The following is a 13,776-nucleotide window of genomic DNA, read 5'->3' as shown; positions in this document are numbered from 1 at the left end:
AACATTCATGCTTTTAAGGGTTAAAACGCTCAAAATAATCAAAGTCTTGAACAAAGCAGGATGTTGAGATCTGTCTGTGGTGCTGATGATATTTCTGAGTGTGAGGGGAGATTACAGGCAGTTTTGCTGTGTATTCACAGTTTTTACTCTCAAAGGTTAAATCATTACACTAATATGAAAATACTCTGGTCTTAGATTTTGATAACTAATCAGGGGGAGGGATTTTCTCTTTTTTTCCAGCACATCTGATGTAATGTTGTTTGAATATGTGAGACCTCTCATACATGGGCTATAACAGTGAGTTTTGAGAATGGTTTAGCTTCAAACTTGTTTTGAATCATTAAATATATTAATAATGAGGATGAATCTAATGCCAAATATACATTATTTATATTAAAAAAATACATATATTGATAAATGAATATATGCCTAATTTTTTTTTTTTTTTTTGCTCTAACCCATGTTTATTTGAACTTTGTCAAGATTATTTTATAAAGCTATGACAGCATGCAGGATCGTAACAAAAACTGAATGTATGATTTGATGTTTCATTGCTGTTAGTTGTTTTGGCATTTTACAAATAGTTTGGTATTTGTACAATTAATTTGCCTTTTTATTTATAATTTATTGAGTCATATTCATATCTCTAAATATGAAATGTTGGGGTTTTTGCAGATGAGGATTGTATGAAGGGTTTTGGTCCTTCTCTGCTTTAGTTTTGCTTCAGTATTTTTGCCTAATTTCAGATTTGATCAATCTGCCTCTTTGAATAATTGAATATTAAATATGATCATTTGTTGTACATAGAACTCCTATTAAACTTTTTTGAAGAAAAGAAATAATTGTGCTGCTCGTTTTCATTTCTTCTGAATGTCATAATTTACTTGCATATAAACTGCTAAGACTTCCCCACACTTAAAGATTTGTAAAATCTTTTCAGATTTTCTACATGTGAGACCACAAACATGACGATAAAAAATAATCATAGATTTAAAGGGGTCATCAGATGCCCATTTTCCACAAGTTGGTATGATTCTTTAGGGTCTTCATATAAAGTTTGTAACATACTTTGGTTAAAATTTCTCAATGGTTGTGTAAAAAAAAAAAAAACTTTTTACCTCAGCGACCAGTTTCGGTGCATGTCTCTTTAAATGATAATGAGCAACTGCTCACCCCATTCTGTCAGCTCACTTTCTGATTGGCTATCGGTTTGTTCCACGTGACAATCTACAGAGTGCGTGTGGATATTTACGATTTGAGATCGGTGTAGCCCTGACGTTCGCAACACAGGCTCATTGGAAAAACGTATCTGTGGCAACATTTTTGCAATCACAAAATACGTACCAATACTTAGAGACATTAACAGCACACGTATGTCTGTAAGATATCTGCTAAAGATCTGGAAAACACCTGCTGTGTAAATACATCTGATAAACATCTGAGAATGAGCAGTTTTACATGCATTCTAAACCATAAACATCTTACAGACATGTTCTAGATGTCTATTTGACATCTGACAGGAAACGTCTCAGGGATGCATTGCAGATGAGCAAACACAAAAAAATACAGACGTCACTAAGAGGTTTGTGTGGTAAAGGCAGTAAAACAGCAAGCACTTTTAATCGTTTTCACACACAATTATGATTACAGGGGTAAATTATGGATTAATAAAGACTTGTTATGACCTCAAAACACTTTTTACCATAGTGCATGATTTGTGAACTAATATATTTTGGAGTTTGCATCATTAACCAGCTCCATACAATGACTTTTCCTTAAATGTTTCTGAAGATTGCAAAAAGCAAGCCAGCCTTTCAACATTTTCACAGGGAATGATTGACATTTTCCTATGGTTTAGCTTCTGAAAGGCACCTCCTAGGTGTATTTTTTTCAAAGTACTTAGAAAAGGTGTTCATGATGATGGTGGTGGGAAAAGAAACCACAAGTAACCCACAGAGAATGCAAAGTGTAGCTACAATTCTCCCAGCCACTGTGTGTGGATATACATCTCCGTATCCCACTGTTGTCATTGAAATAATGGCCCACCACCAACAAACAGGAATGGAAGAGAGTTTGGACAAAGCTTCTTCCTTTTCAGTGTAGTAGATAAAAGTTGAGAAGAACGATATTCCAACAGTAATGATAAGAATGAGGAGACCCACCTCACTGTGACAGTTCTTAAGAGTTTCCCCAAACGCTCTCACCCCCTCTGAATGTCTTGCAAGCTTTAGGACCCTGAAGACCCTCATTAACCGGAGAACCTGAACCACCTTGCCCATGTTGACCAGACTTTGGTTTTCCTCCCCATCATCTTCATCCAAACTTTCAAAGGCCAGCGTCACGTAGAAAGGCAAGATAGAAGCGATGTCGATCATGTTCAGAGGCTTTCCCAAAAACCTCCAAGGGCGAGGAGCTGCTACGACACGTAGGGCAAACTCCACTGAGAAGAAAAGGATGCAGATGACCTCCAGAGAGTCTAGGATAGAATGCTCACTGTCAGTTGCGTGTCTGAATTCCGGCATACTGTGGATACACATGGCCACAATGGAGGTCAAAATGACCAGGACAGACACCACAGCTACACCTTTGGAAAATTTGGAGTGACTGGGATCTTCAAGAGTTTGCCACATGAGCTTACGCTCTTCTGAACACCAGGTGCCCTCAAACCTCCACAAGTCACTGCTCACAACCAAGATATCTTCAGATGACGGGCCACTACTAGACCAGCCACAAGCGTTCTGCTTCCGTTCAAGGAACCAATCGAGACAGCAGGCTTCCAGATCCAGCTCACAAATGCCCCAGTATTCGATCTCCTGGCTGAAATAAAACACACACAGTTCCTCAAGAGCATGAAAGTGTCCTGTACGATAGAAGTTCAGAACACAGTGGAAGACTTGAGGGCTCCGGTCGAAATAGTATTCCCGTTCAGTGGGGTTGTAGTCGTCACAGAGTTCCAAGATGGTGGCATCGCTGCAGCACTGGATTAACTGACCCACACGTGTGTTGGGGAACCGGAGCAGAACGCAGCGCTCCACCTTGTGCTGGATGCCTCCGACGTTGAGGTTAATGAGATCTTCCTCCCTGCCTTGATGGTGGAGAATTTGTCCATACATCATGGTGGTACTGATTCATTGAATCTGGACGTCTTGCCAATGATATACTTGCATTTTCTACTAAAAATACAGAAATGTGGAAGTTAGCTATACATCAACAACACTAAAAACTGTTTAATCAATCACTTGTGCTCCTCACGGTCAATAATCAGCTATCAGCTATCAGCTATGGAAATGAATGAGAGATGAATTTCATGTAGTGAAATCTTTTGGTACCGCCCCCAAACAAAATCTTACTGAAAGCTAATGTTTGAGATATCAAGCTCAAATTTGGAACACAACATGTTTAAATGGCTTTGATTTTCTTGCAGTTTTAGAGTAAAACGTGTTTTTGAAAATATAGATTTCAAAGAAAAAAATTTGAATAGTAATTTTGTGTATTTTTCATAACAATAAACGTAATTTTTTTTAAACTTTTTTAAGTTCTCTTTTTTTTAACAGTTTTTCACTTCAGCAATAATTTGCCACGTGCTGTCTATTATTAGACATAGATCAAAAATAGATCTTAAAAATAGATCAAACTTAAGTCTATGCTTCAGAGCATTCAATATTTAAGACAGTTTAAGTTGAAAATTTAATTTTTACGTCTATATGCTCAAAACGTGAAACATTTACTATAACTACAGCGGAAATATAATATAGTACCATAAAATCCCCTAAAACTACAAAATATTAAATAAAAAAAACATCAAACTAAAATATAGTACATTCCTTTCATTGAAAAAAAGGGCACTTTTTAGGGGACTTTGCCAAAAAGGCTCTATATACGGAGAAATATATTAAATGATTGCATAGTACTTTTATACTCATGACAGAATTTTACTTTTTGGTTGGACTACCATTCAAGCTTGCAAGAATGTTAAACATATTTTGTGTAATCTCTGACAGGGCATTTTTAGGTAATTGTGCCATTTGTGTGCCATGACTTTCAGAAGGATTGTTCATCAGTAACATTTTCAATCCATCAATCAAATAAATAAATAAATAATTTCTTGCACATTTCTTGAGGATCTAGGTCAGAAAAAAAAAGTCCACAAAGTAAAAGTTTGTATTATATATATATATATATATTTAATATAATTCTGATATATATATATATATATATATATATATATATATATATATATATATATATATATATATATATATATATATATATATATATATATATATATATATATATAACACAATATTTAAACTCATGGATTCCTTAACCTCAACTCCTCAGATCCTCTAGCCCGAATCTTGAAGAGACCGAAACGTCTCATCTAGCCTATTTATTCTGTAGGTCAACATATTTAAAGGGTGACATCACTGCAAAAAAATACAACACTGCATTTGACATAATAATAGATGATCATATGCACCGATTATGTTTTAATGTTGTTGTTTTTTTTTTACATTTTATTGACACTGATTTGAGAATAGGCTAGCTTTTTTATATTAAATCTTATCAAAGTTAAATAAATGAAGACAATTTATCTTAAATCAACAGTAAATTGCTTTCAGCAATAAAACAATTGATGAAACGGCAATGTAAGAGTAAAAATTACAACATTTACATTAAGAAAAGAAAAGTAGCCTACTTAAAAGAGAAAACAGAAAATAACTATGTCCTGAGAAAACAGTTGCCTAATTAATTGACTCTTGTATCACATTTATAGCTCACTTATGTACCAACAGCATAGTAAAAACAATATGATACTGGGATTTTGGCTTCCAAGAAGTTTGAAACATAAAAAAATAACTGCTAGAGAATTCAAGCATTTATAATTCAAAAGCATTTAGTTGCTGAGAAACAGTCCTGATAAAACCTTTAACGGTGAAACTTGACATCTAGTCCCAGTGCTCCCTATGATTCATACCTAAAAGAAGACACCAAACAAAACTGGCAAAAGAGACCAAAAAATCTACTTTAGATCACCTACCCACACGGCTTCAAATCATTTGTGCCTTTCCGCACTGACGTCTTAAAAAGCGCAAAACTCAAAATAAACGTTCACTTAATAATACATGATCACTATGGGTACAAAGAGCCAACAGTTTCCCCGTTAACCTTCAAATCCAGGTTCACACCTTTGGGCGGAGAGTTCTTTGAGAGGTGTTTGAGGTCCTCACCTGCGCGCAATACTGTGCAATCAGACGGAACGCGCTCGAGACACAGTTCATTAATAATCACCTTCCGGTGAGGTCACTCGTTTGTGTAGAAAACTCAGTTGATGGTTTGAAAAATACATTGACAAAGATTTCAAAGAATGGGATGCTTTGAAATAGGGTATGTTCCGGCTATGGAAATAAGTGTGTTTGAATTCATCAAGAGATGTGCTAATTTATTTATAATGCTTTTAGGGCTTTATGGCTTATGGTCAATATAATAAGCATTGATGCAGATACCTCTGCAGGTAAGCCATGCTAACCATTTTAAACTTTTTGTGTGTCAAGTCATTCAATTCATTACTTAATGGATTATTATTGCAGGTGGAATACAAGCGGAGTGTCTTGGTAATAGGGTGCAGTTTACTCTCCCTAGTTCTCTGAATGAAGGAAGTCCTTTAGAGGTGTATGCAGTCAGTAAGTTGATAATCCCTTTGTTTGTGTGCCAATAAGTTTAATACTCCCAGTATTTAATTCAGAGCTTCTCTGGGTGTTTCAGATAACGCACAGACATTCTTTCTCACACCTCACCTGGCGGCTCAGTGTGGCTACACACAGAAATTGGATCCTTGGGGGAATACGATAGTGTCAGCTTCTCTAAAGAGTTGTTTTGCAGAGAAACAGGTTTGTGTCATTTATAAATTAAGCATCCCTTTAACCAGCTCTAGTCCTGGAACTATTGTCTATCATAGTAAATATGAAGGAGAAAGGTTGATGCATTTCCACAGAGTGGGTGTTTGAGGAAAAAAAATGTATAGACCCAACCAGGTTTATTTATTTTTCATTTTTGTAGGGAGACAAGGAATTTAAAGTAGCCATACAGGTTAAACTATATGAATTCCCCATGCTATCTGCGAAAGTCCTTGAAGCATCCAAGTCCTGCAGTCACACTGTGGTTTCACGTGAGATTTTGTGTGAGACAAACTCCATGGAGGCAAGTAACTTTTTCTTATATAGCAAATATTTTGTAATTTTGGCTAAAATATGGACATTTTAGACCTATTGTCTGTATGCATCAACTTTGACCAATGGCAGCTGGATAGTTTATGGGATTGATAGCTGCTTAATTTAAGGTGGATCACCTTACTTGTGTTTGAATAAAATATCATGCCTTGTACTGAAATAAAGAACCTGGTTTTAAAATATAAATTAGTAAATTTAATCTCTCCTTGACTCGTCCAGTGGCCTGTTGCATGAAGTCGGTTTCTGTTGCTACCAGGTAAGTTTGAGATCAGTTTGAGCAAACTCTGGGGTTTTTTGGGGCTCAAGAAGGTGGATTGGTTTTTAGCATGTTCAGGGCCATGGTAGCGTGCTACACGCAAACCAAGACTGGACCAATCAGCTATTAGCAAAGTGAGGTATATCTGATCCAATAAAGCCACTCCTCCTGTATCTCACACTCCAAAATAAGGGGCTGTTTACACGACACTGTTTTCAACTTTGTATGTGTTTTGGCTGTTATTTTACAAAGGCCTGAAAACGCAAATGGGATTCAAAGTAAAACATTTATGAAAACGATGTCGCTATAGTCTCCGTGTAAACTACAATAACGCACATTTGTAAAAATGGTGACATAATGCACATGCGTATTATGTCTTCAGTCTATAGGTGTGTGGTGTTTCTTAACATGGTGACATCGTCAACTACTGGCCTGGCAAGCATAATACAGCGTCTTTGGTCTTTTTTACTGCTTTGTGTGAACTGGGATCGTTTTGACAATGTTGTCATCTGTATGCAAAAAAACGCAAAAGAAAAACTTTTCTGTTTTTAGTACATTGTTGTCATGTAAATAAATACTTTAAAATATTTAGGGTACTAATATTTAGAGAAATTCCGTCTGATTGGCTGTTTGCAGCATGTCACACTTAAGGTGCACACGGTTCAGAGTTAATCACAAACTCTGGATCAAACCCTGAGTTTACAGAGAATGTTTAGCATTGTAAGCCTGCTGAACTTGATCTAAACCATGTTGGATTTGTATGATTTTGTCAACTCTAAACCTACTCTGAAACCCAGAGTTTGTTCAACTTCATGCAACAGGCCTCAAGTAGGCCAAGATTGCCACTCAATGCAATCAGTAACTCATTGAAAGGGTTTGTTACCTGCTATGGGTAGATCTCCACAAAATAATATTTGAATGCTCTTTATTTTTAAACCAATTAGAGAATCTTGAACAATGAATGTTGTAATGTGCCAATGGAAATTCTGTGTTATTGCTACCACAGCCTGTGCATGCCTGTTTATGTTCTGTCAGGTGTCTGTAAGGATTGCAATACCAGAATTCAAGGAAGCACCAGTGAAAGGGGGGGTATGTACCCTTTTATTATTATTATATGCTTCAGTAAGCAACACTAACATTTGTTCATACTTTGAGTACAAATGGTATGAACTGAACACCACATAATTGTTGTCTGCAATTGCATGTTTTTAAGGACATAAACAATGATAAATGGCAGATATCTAAATTGCCCTCCTACTACATGCATCCATTTATACTATATTGAATAGACTTTCTTTCTTTTTTATCGTGAAGTTCTTTATCAAATTTTGTACCAACTCTGTATGCGATTATGGACACCGCTATAGACTAGCATTGAAAGAGTCCTCAACGGTAATAAAATACCATAGAGACTTGGGGGTGGGATATTAATTTGATATACCAACTAAAAACTGCATAACGATGCACTAAAAATACTTTGGTAACCGCATATCAACGTCCTGGCAACTGCCATAGCCTTTTGGTTGCGAGTTTTGCGTGTACAAGCACCACTCACACTTGTTTATTTTTTCGTCAAAATGGTGAGTGATTCTCATATAACATTTTCTTCATAATTATGCTTGATACAGATTCTTACATTTGTCCTATTGTAAAAGCCCACAGTTATACCTAACTTGCAACTCTGGAAAATCTTACTCTACACCCCTGGAGAGAAGGCGTTTGATAGAGAGACCCTCCAAGGGATGGGTTACAATGTTTACAGCTCTCCAACGCGGCTGGTCATGCGAAGCCCATACAACATGGCCGACAACTTTGTCCTAAATGTATGAAATGTTTCATATGCCAGTGGATATAACACATTAATTTCCCTACAGTGCCTGAAGTATTTTTCCTTGTCAGGTTGACGATGTTGATATGATTGTGTTCAAATCAGTGGTCCTGTTCAGAGATCGCTGGATGATGGCTATTGTGGAGTCGACAGCTGCCTGTCCAACCAGTGAGACTTCATTCTCACAAACTTATTTTGCCACTTTGGTGTCCCATGACTGTGTAGTCCTGAAGTTCTGTACTCTGATTTAACTTCAGATGGAGCTTCTGTTGTGGGTCAGATGATTTCTTGGCGAGTTCCTCTGCACTTAACTCCTTTGATGTCCTCAGAAGTTGAAATCCTGGAGGTGCACATGGGCATTGATGGTAGAAGGCTCACATCTGAAGAGATGCGTAGCCTTAACTATGACATGATCTTCACAGAGTCCCATGTAGTTGTTGTAATTCCTATTGGGGCTCCTGGTGGATACTACAAGGTTGGGTTTTCTACAAACTTCTACAAAAGTTTTCCTTAATGTGTCGAACTTGAATATGAGTAACACCTTTTTTTTTTTTTTTTTTTTAGAGTCATGCTGTTGAGAACCAGTACCATATAAGTTACAAAATAGAACCCATGCTTGAGCTTCTGTGGATGGAGGGTCAGGATAAGACCACATATAAGGTCCTATTCCCCATCACCACCCCTTTGACACCATTCCCCCCCCAAATCACAGACAGTGAGTGTTGAATTTAGGGCAGAACGGCTTGTTGTACATACTAATTTTTTTTTGTTTTAAGAATTGTTTTTATGTGATCAGACACTCAACCCAAGCAGAAGGTGTTTGATGCATTGCTGGGTTACTTTTTACCTGATGTGGTGCTGCTGAATATCACCTTTGGCTCGGAATTGCTCACTGTCTCTGAGGTCATTATTAAAGGCATCGGCCTGCAAGAGCAAAGCTTCCCCAATGGCACCAAAGCCTTTGCTCTCCAGATTCCCTTCTCTCACCCTTATGTTCAAGAAAAGGTGGGCATTTCACTTGTTTATGAAGCTGTTGTATTATTTGCCTTGTCTTAACATGGTTTCATCTGTAATGCAGACTCTTCGCCCTGATAGAAGAACCTACTTTCTTCCTCTTGTCTTTGGTTTCGTCATCTTACCTGAACAGGCATCATTTTCACACTCCACAGTACTAGAAGCTTCTTTAAGTGACATTGGTAAGACTTGTAAGAACTTTGCTATATTGTCTACAAGAGTGCTCCTGGAGATCTCCCTTTGTGCCAAGGTTTGGCTGGTTAGCACAATCCAAGTAGTATGTAATAATGCCTTATGAATGGATAGTATATTGTTTCTAGTGAAGGGTTTTGAGACTCAGCCTTTATTGAGGTTTCATCAGCATGGTCAGACTCAGACTAATTTTCCTGCAGCTCAAGAGTTGTTGTCCACATGGCATTCATGGCTCAAAGTAAGTAGTCAAGAACTGAGTGGCCATGAGCAAAAATGGCAGTAAGATTGTTCTTTGATTCCCTTTGCCACTGAGAATGATAATGGATAATTTTATATTTGAACTGCAGTAAAATAAGTTTACAGTTTACTGCAGGAAGGCAGATCGTTAAGAGCAGGATGTTACGTAGCTGGGCTTTGCTGATATTCAACTTGGTGTCCTTTTTCTTCTGCAGTCCGTCCAACTGCAGGGGGAAGATGCAATGAGGATATCTTCAACATTCATGTCAAATATGGAAGCACCCCAAGATCCCAATTACAGATCAAACTGGGACAGGTGGAACTGAGTGATGAAGTATTACAGGAGTATGAACACCATTCAAATGAAACCCATTTCATCATTATTGTTCCGTTCCTAGCCCCACTTGTGGCTTTAGAGGTATTATTTCAGTGTTGCACTGCTGATTAGTGTTTCCATAGCACAGTTTACTAGTCATGAGTGGTAAACCTGTATTTAAACTGAGTTGTCAATATTTGGATGAATATCAATGTATTTTACTTAAGCATTATGTAGCTTCTAAGCCTTTATTGACTGATTTTATACCTTCTATATTTCAAGTCTGTTCAGTTGACCGGAGTCCTGGGAAGAATTGATGTGGAACTTTACGATACCTTGAATAACCTGCAAGTCAAAGATTTCTCCCTTGCCTGCCCCTTTTTTGTAAAAATGTCAGGTTGGTTCATATTTGACATTACTTCTCTAATGATGTCTTGTTGCTATTTTACGATTTAGTTTCTTTGTTGTTGTGCCAGAGTGTTTTTCTAATGGAACGATTAGTGTGGTGGTTCCCAAATTGGAATCTGTACCACGTCTGCTTCCCGGTGAACTCTCTCTAAGGGACCCGGCCTGCAAACCCTACTACAACGAAGACCACTTTGCTTTTTTTCGCTTTGATGTCACCGCTTGTGGAACCACACGAACGGTACGATGAGGGCACTCACGTCAAGCATTCACACTACTGCTGTTATGCGACCAAATGATTTACTAACTCTTTTACTTGTTTAGTTTGTCGGGGACACCATGAAATATGAGAATGAAGTCACCTGGAAGAAAGATGAACCTTTTCCCCAGACCTCTGACTTCCACCCTGAGTCAGAATACAGGTTCTGAGCTTTAGTAATTTGATTTATTTTTATTTGTTAATTTGATTGATTTATATAGGGCCTTTAAAAAGAATAGAGAAACTTTTTTTTTTTTTTTTTTTATTCTCAGTGAAAGTTTTATAGTTTATGCCTCGGTAAGCTTTGTCCCTTGAAACAAGCAAGGTCGTGTTTAAACCGAAATAAGTCAACTATTTGGCAAAAAAAAGTTAAATTAATATGATAAACATAATCCACAAAATGGATGTTGTCCACTAAAATAAAAATGTGCTTTCAGTGCTGCATTCTCAGTGACTGACACAATATTTTATATACAATACTAAGTCACTTATTTCATTTATCAATGCAGAATTGGGAAATTCACATAACATTTAGTGGGCATATCAGACATTTGGTATGTTTATTATTATGAACATTAGGAAATTCACTTAACATTTAGTGGGCATATCAAGCATTTGGTATGTTTATGATTATGAACATTTGTAACCTTAAACTAATTTTTTTCTTTTTTAATGGTTTAATTCACCTCATTTTTCAGTTTGCTATACAAAAGTATCAGCATTTTTTTTTTGTTCTCTATTAAAAGACTTCCTATCTACAGTGATTCCAGTTGTACACACTGACCAACTGTATGGTGAAGTAGAACACTTACTGAAATGTTAATAAAGTGTTACTTTTTCTCCTGAAACTGCTCAAGCAGGATCTACGTGTCCTGCGTTTATAGCGCAAACTCCACCCAAAGCATGATCTTCCATGCCGTTTCACACTTTAAAGAGCCGGAAGCTGATGTTGGGAAGGGTGAACTCACTGTTAGCTTGAGGCTCTCTCAGGGTATGTCAACCACTCCATTAGTTTTACAAGTGGTTCCACTTAATGTTGAATCCATTATATTTTGGCATTAATTTTGACACATTTTCAAGTAAAATTGTATTAAATTAGATTGTAGAATGGGACTTCAATGTATCCGTTGGGAATTTATTGGATCATAAGTGAATGTTAGTACGAAACCAAAACGGAACCAGGCGGCATGCAATTTTGCAGATAGTTCCCAAATGGCAAGTTATTACATTTTGATTGAAGATCACACGTTTTTTCTTCTTCTTTGGAATAACATGCATCAATTCAATAACATGAATTGAGTCATTCACAATTAGAAATGCATAAAGTAAATGGGGTCAAACTTGATTTAATGTTGACTAAAATTATATTGACAAGCCAGGGTGCTGCAATTTATTTTATTTATTTTTTATAAAAAGAAAGCCTCTCAGTCTGTGCAATATATGGTCTAATATGAAAAACTTTTTTTCCCCAAGATATGGTCTACAGACTCTTCTATCATGATGGCGACTACCCTGTTTTAAAGTTTCTGAAACAGCCTTTGTATTTTGAGGTGGGTATGGATCACTCCAGGGACTCCAGGGTAGCAGTAGGCCTGGAAAACTGTTGGGCAACACTCACCAAGGACAGAGAATCCCAACCTAAATGGGATTTAATTGTTGATGGGTATGTGTGAAGAGCATTGCATGTGTTTGTTGAACATTTCTTCTTGATGAGGGCTCAAATTCTTCATCTTTAATCAGATGTCCGAATCCTAAAGGCCCTGAACAGACCATCATCCATCCTGTAAGTGAAGATGACAGAGTGGACATCCCAGATCACTTCAAGAGATTTGAGGTTAAAGCACTTACTTTAAGAGAGGATGATGGGAGTTCTGAAAGTGAGGATCCCACCGTGGCCAGACGGGTAAGCTGAAAAGTTTTCAGAATTTGCATAAAAAATACAAATGGTTTTCTAAAAGTCTGTTTTCTGCATTGTTTTTAAATATCTAGTAAATGTGGATTAAACTGGTAACCCTGTAACAGTTAATTTACGTTCAAAATAGGTATTTGTCCACTGTGACGTTGTCATTTGTCATGCTGAAAACACTGCTGATGGACGGTGTTACAAACCGTGCGCGGCGACTCCGAATCAGATCGGGAGCAGCTCAAATCGGGGTAATGATCTAAATTCAATCAAATGAAAGTACAGTTTCTCATCTCTGATCGTTCACACTCTTCCACAGTTCGCAGAAGTTCAAGCTTTTCAGAGGAAGCCCTGCAGCATGTGTCTATCGGCCCCATTCTGTTGATCTGAACATGTAAGAGCATTTAGTTTTCCAATTTATCTCTGGAAATGCACTTTAATGCTTCTGAAGGCATCAGCACAAGGAGACTCCTGTTTTTTTTACACCGCTTGGTGCAACATTGAACTCAAAGTTAACATGTAGATGATGAATCGCATATCTGCCCTGTGAAACTTGAAAAATTATTTCTCACAAATAAAATGTCTGGCATTTTTGCAAGGACAATTTACTGGCATTCACATTGCAATTACGTTATGTACTGTAGATGCTTTGTCCACAAGATGGTGTCTCGAGTTGAATAAACCATTTTAACCCAATCAAGTGTTATTTTATCCATTTAAGACTCGTTTTGAAAAAAACTGTAGACTAAAAGTTCAAAAGCAAAGTAATTGAATTATTCTGGTTTGGCCAATATTTCCCCAAAGGTGACCAGGGAAGGTACTGGAATATTTAACACATACCACATGACAATCTTGACCCTCTATGGTGCCCTGGGAAATGAATGGGAAACAAATGTCATCTAGTGGAAACTTTTGGTACTGCACCTAGTCAATCTTACTTTTTTTTTTTTTTTTTTTTTTTTTTTTATCACTCAAATTGAGCACAACTTCAGATTTATGTATTGTTTTTTTCTTGAAGTTTTAGAAATATTTCATAAAAAAATGAAAATGGCATTTTTCATAAACATAAAATTCTAACTTAAGTACTTTTTTTTTTTTTTAATATAAAACTCTTTTAACCAATAATCTCCCAAGTG

At 36.9% G+C, this 13,776-nt stretch overlaps 2 protein-coding genes across 10 annotated transcripts; one reads left to right on the top strand and one right to left on the bottom strand.

Annotated features, from left to right (window-relative positions):
- Nucleotides 1-1,149: 1,149 nt before the first annotated feature.
- kcns3b (potassium voltage-gated channel, delayed-rectifier, subfamily S, member 3b) lies at nt 1,150-12,619 on the bottom strand. 6 transcript variants are annotated; one of them, XM_079584156.1, is made up of 4 exons: nt 5,042-5,189; nt 4,329-4,427; nt 2,585-3,173; nt 1,587-2,476 (listed from the first exon to the last, which is right to left on the bottom strand). In XM_079584156.1, exons 3-4 carry the CDS (start codon nt 3,114-3,116, stop codon nt 1,848-1,850), a joined length of 1,161 nt encoding a protein of 386 aa, XP_079440282.1. In that variant the 5' UTR covers nt 3,117-3,173; nt 4,329-4,427; nt 5,042-5,189; the 3' UTR covers nt 1,587-1,847. The 6 variants fall into 6 exon arrangements, with proteins under 6 accessions (XP_079440278.1, XP_079440279.1, XP_079440280.1 ...); XM_079584152.1 differs by having other exon boundaries at nt 1,150-3,173; nt 5,042-5,197; XM_079584154.1 differs by having other exon boundaries at nt 1,334-3,173; nt 4,329-4,395; nt 5,042-5,180.
- On the top strand, nt 5,194-13,346 carry zpax2 (zona pellucida protein AX 2). Of its 4 annotated transcripts, XM_079584145.1 has the most exons (22): nt 5,347-5,388; nt 5,463-5,515; nt 5,592-5,684; nt 5,767-5,891; nt 6,061-6,201; nt 6,450-6,486; nt 7,522-7,575; nt 8,142-8,309; nt 8,386-8,482; nt 8,572-8,789; nt 8,879-9,029; nt 9,111-9,319; nt 9,393-9,510; nt 9,973-10,175; nt 10,356-10,470; nt 10,550-10,719; nt 10,803-10,900; nt 11,598-11,728; nt 12,211-12,400; nt 12,478-12,640; nt 12,780-12,891; nt 12,960-13,335. In XM_079584145.1, exons 5-22 carry the CDS (start codon nt 6,101-6,103, stop codon nt 13,028-13,030), a joined length of 2,406 nt encoding a protein of 801 aa, XP_079440271.1. In that variant the 5' UTR covers nt 5,347-5,388; nt 5,463-5,515; nt 5,592-5,684; nt 5,767-5,891; nt 6,061-6,100; the 3' UTR covers nt 13,031-13,335. The 4 variants fall into 4 exon arrangements, with proteins under 4 accessions (XP_079440269.1, XP_079440270.1, XP_079440272.1 ...); XM_079584143.1 differs by lacking the exon at nt 6,450-6,486 and having other exon boundaries at nt 5,194-5,388; nt 12,960-13,346; XM_079584146.1 differs by lacking the exon at nt 6,450-6,486 and having other exon boundaries at nt 5,246-5,388; nt 7,493-7,575.
- Nucleotides 13,347-13,776: the final 430 nt, after the last annotated feature.

This window comes from Phoxinus phoxinus (assembly GCF_949152265.1).
Source record: "Phoxinus phoxinus genome assembly, chromosome: 16".
Taxonomy (NCBI): Eukaryota; Metazoa; Chordata; class Actinopteri; order Cypriniformes; family Leuciscidae; genus Phoxinus; species Phoxinus phoxinus.
This window is presented reverse-complemented; position numbering and strand designations above follow the sequence as displayed.

What these genes read in the sequence shown, in the direction of transcription:
- kcns3b (XM_079584155.1), bottom strand. Translation starts at nt 3,116, where the DNA reads ATGATGTATGGACAAATTCTCCACCATCAAGGCAGGGAGGAAGATCTC.
- zpax2 (XM_079584143.1), top strand. Translation starts at nt 5,369, where the DNA reads ATGGGATGCTTTGAAATAGG. An exon ending in TTTAGAGGTGTATGCAGTCA is followed by an intron (nt 5,685 to 5,766) that starts GTAAGTTGATAA and finishes TGGGTGTTTCAG; the next exon opens with ATAACGCACAGACATTCTTT. An exon ending in CACCCTGAGTCAGAATACAG is followed by an intron (nt 10,901 to 11,597) that starts GTTCTGAGCTTT and finishes CTGCTCAAGCAG; the next exon opens with GATCTACGTGTCCTGCGTTT.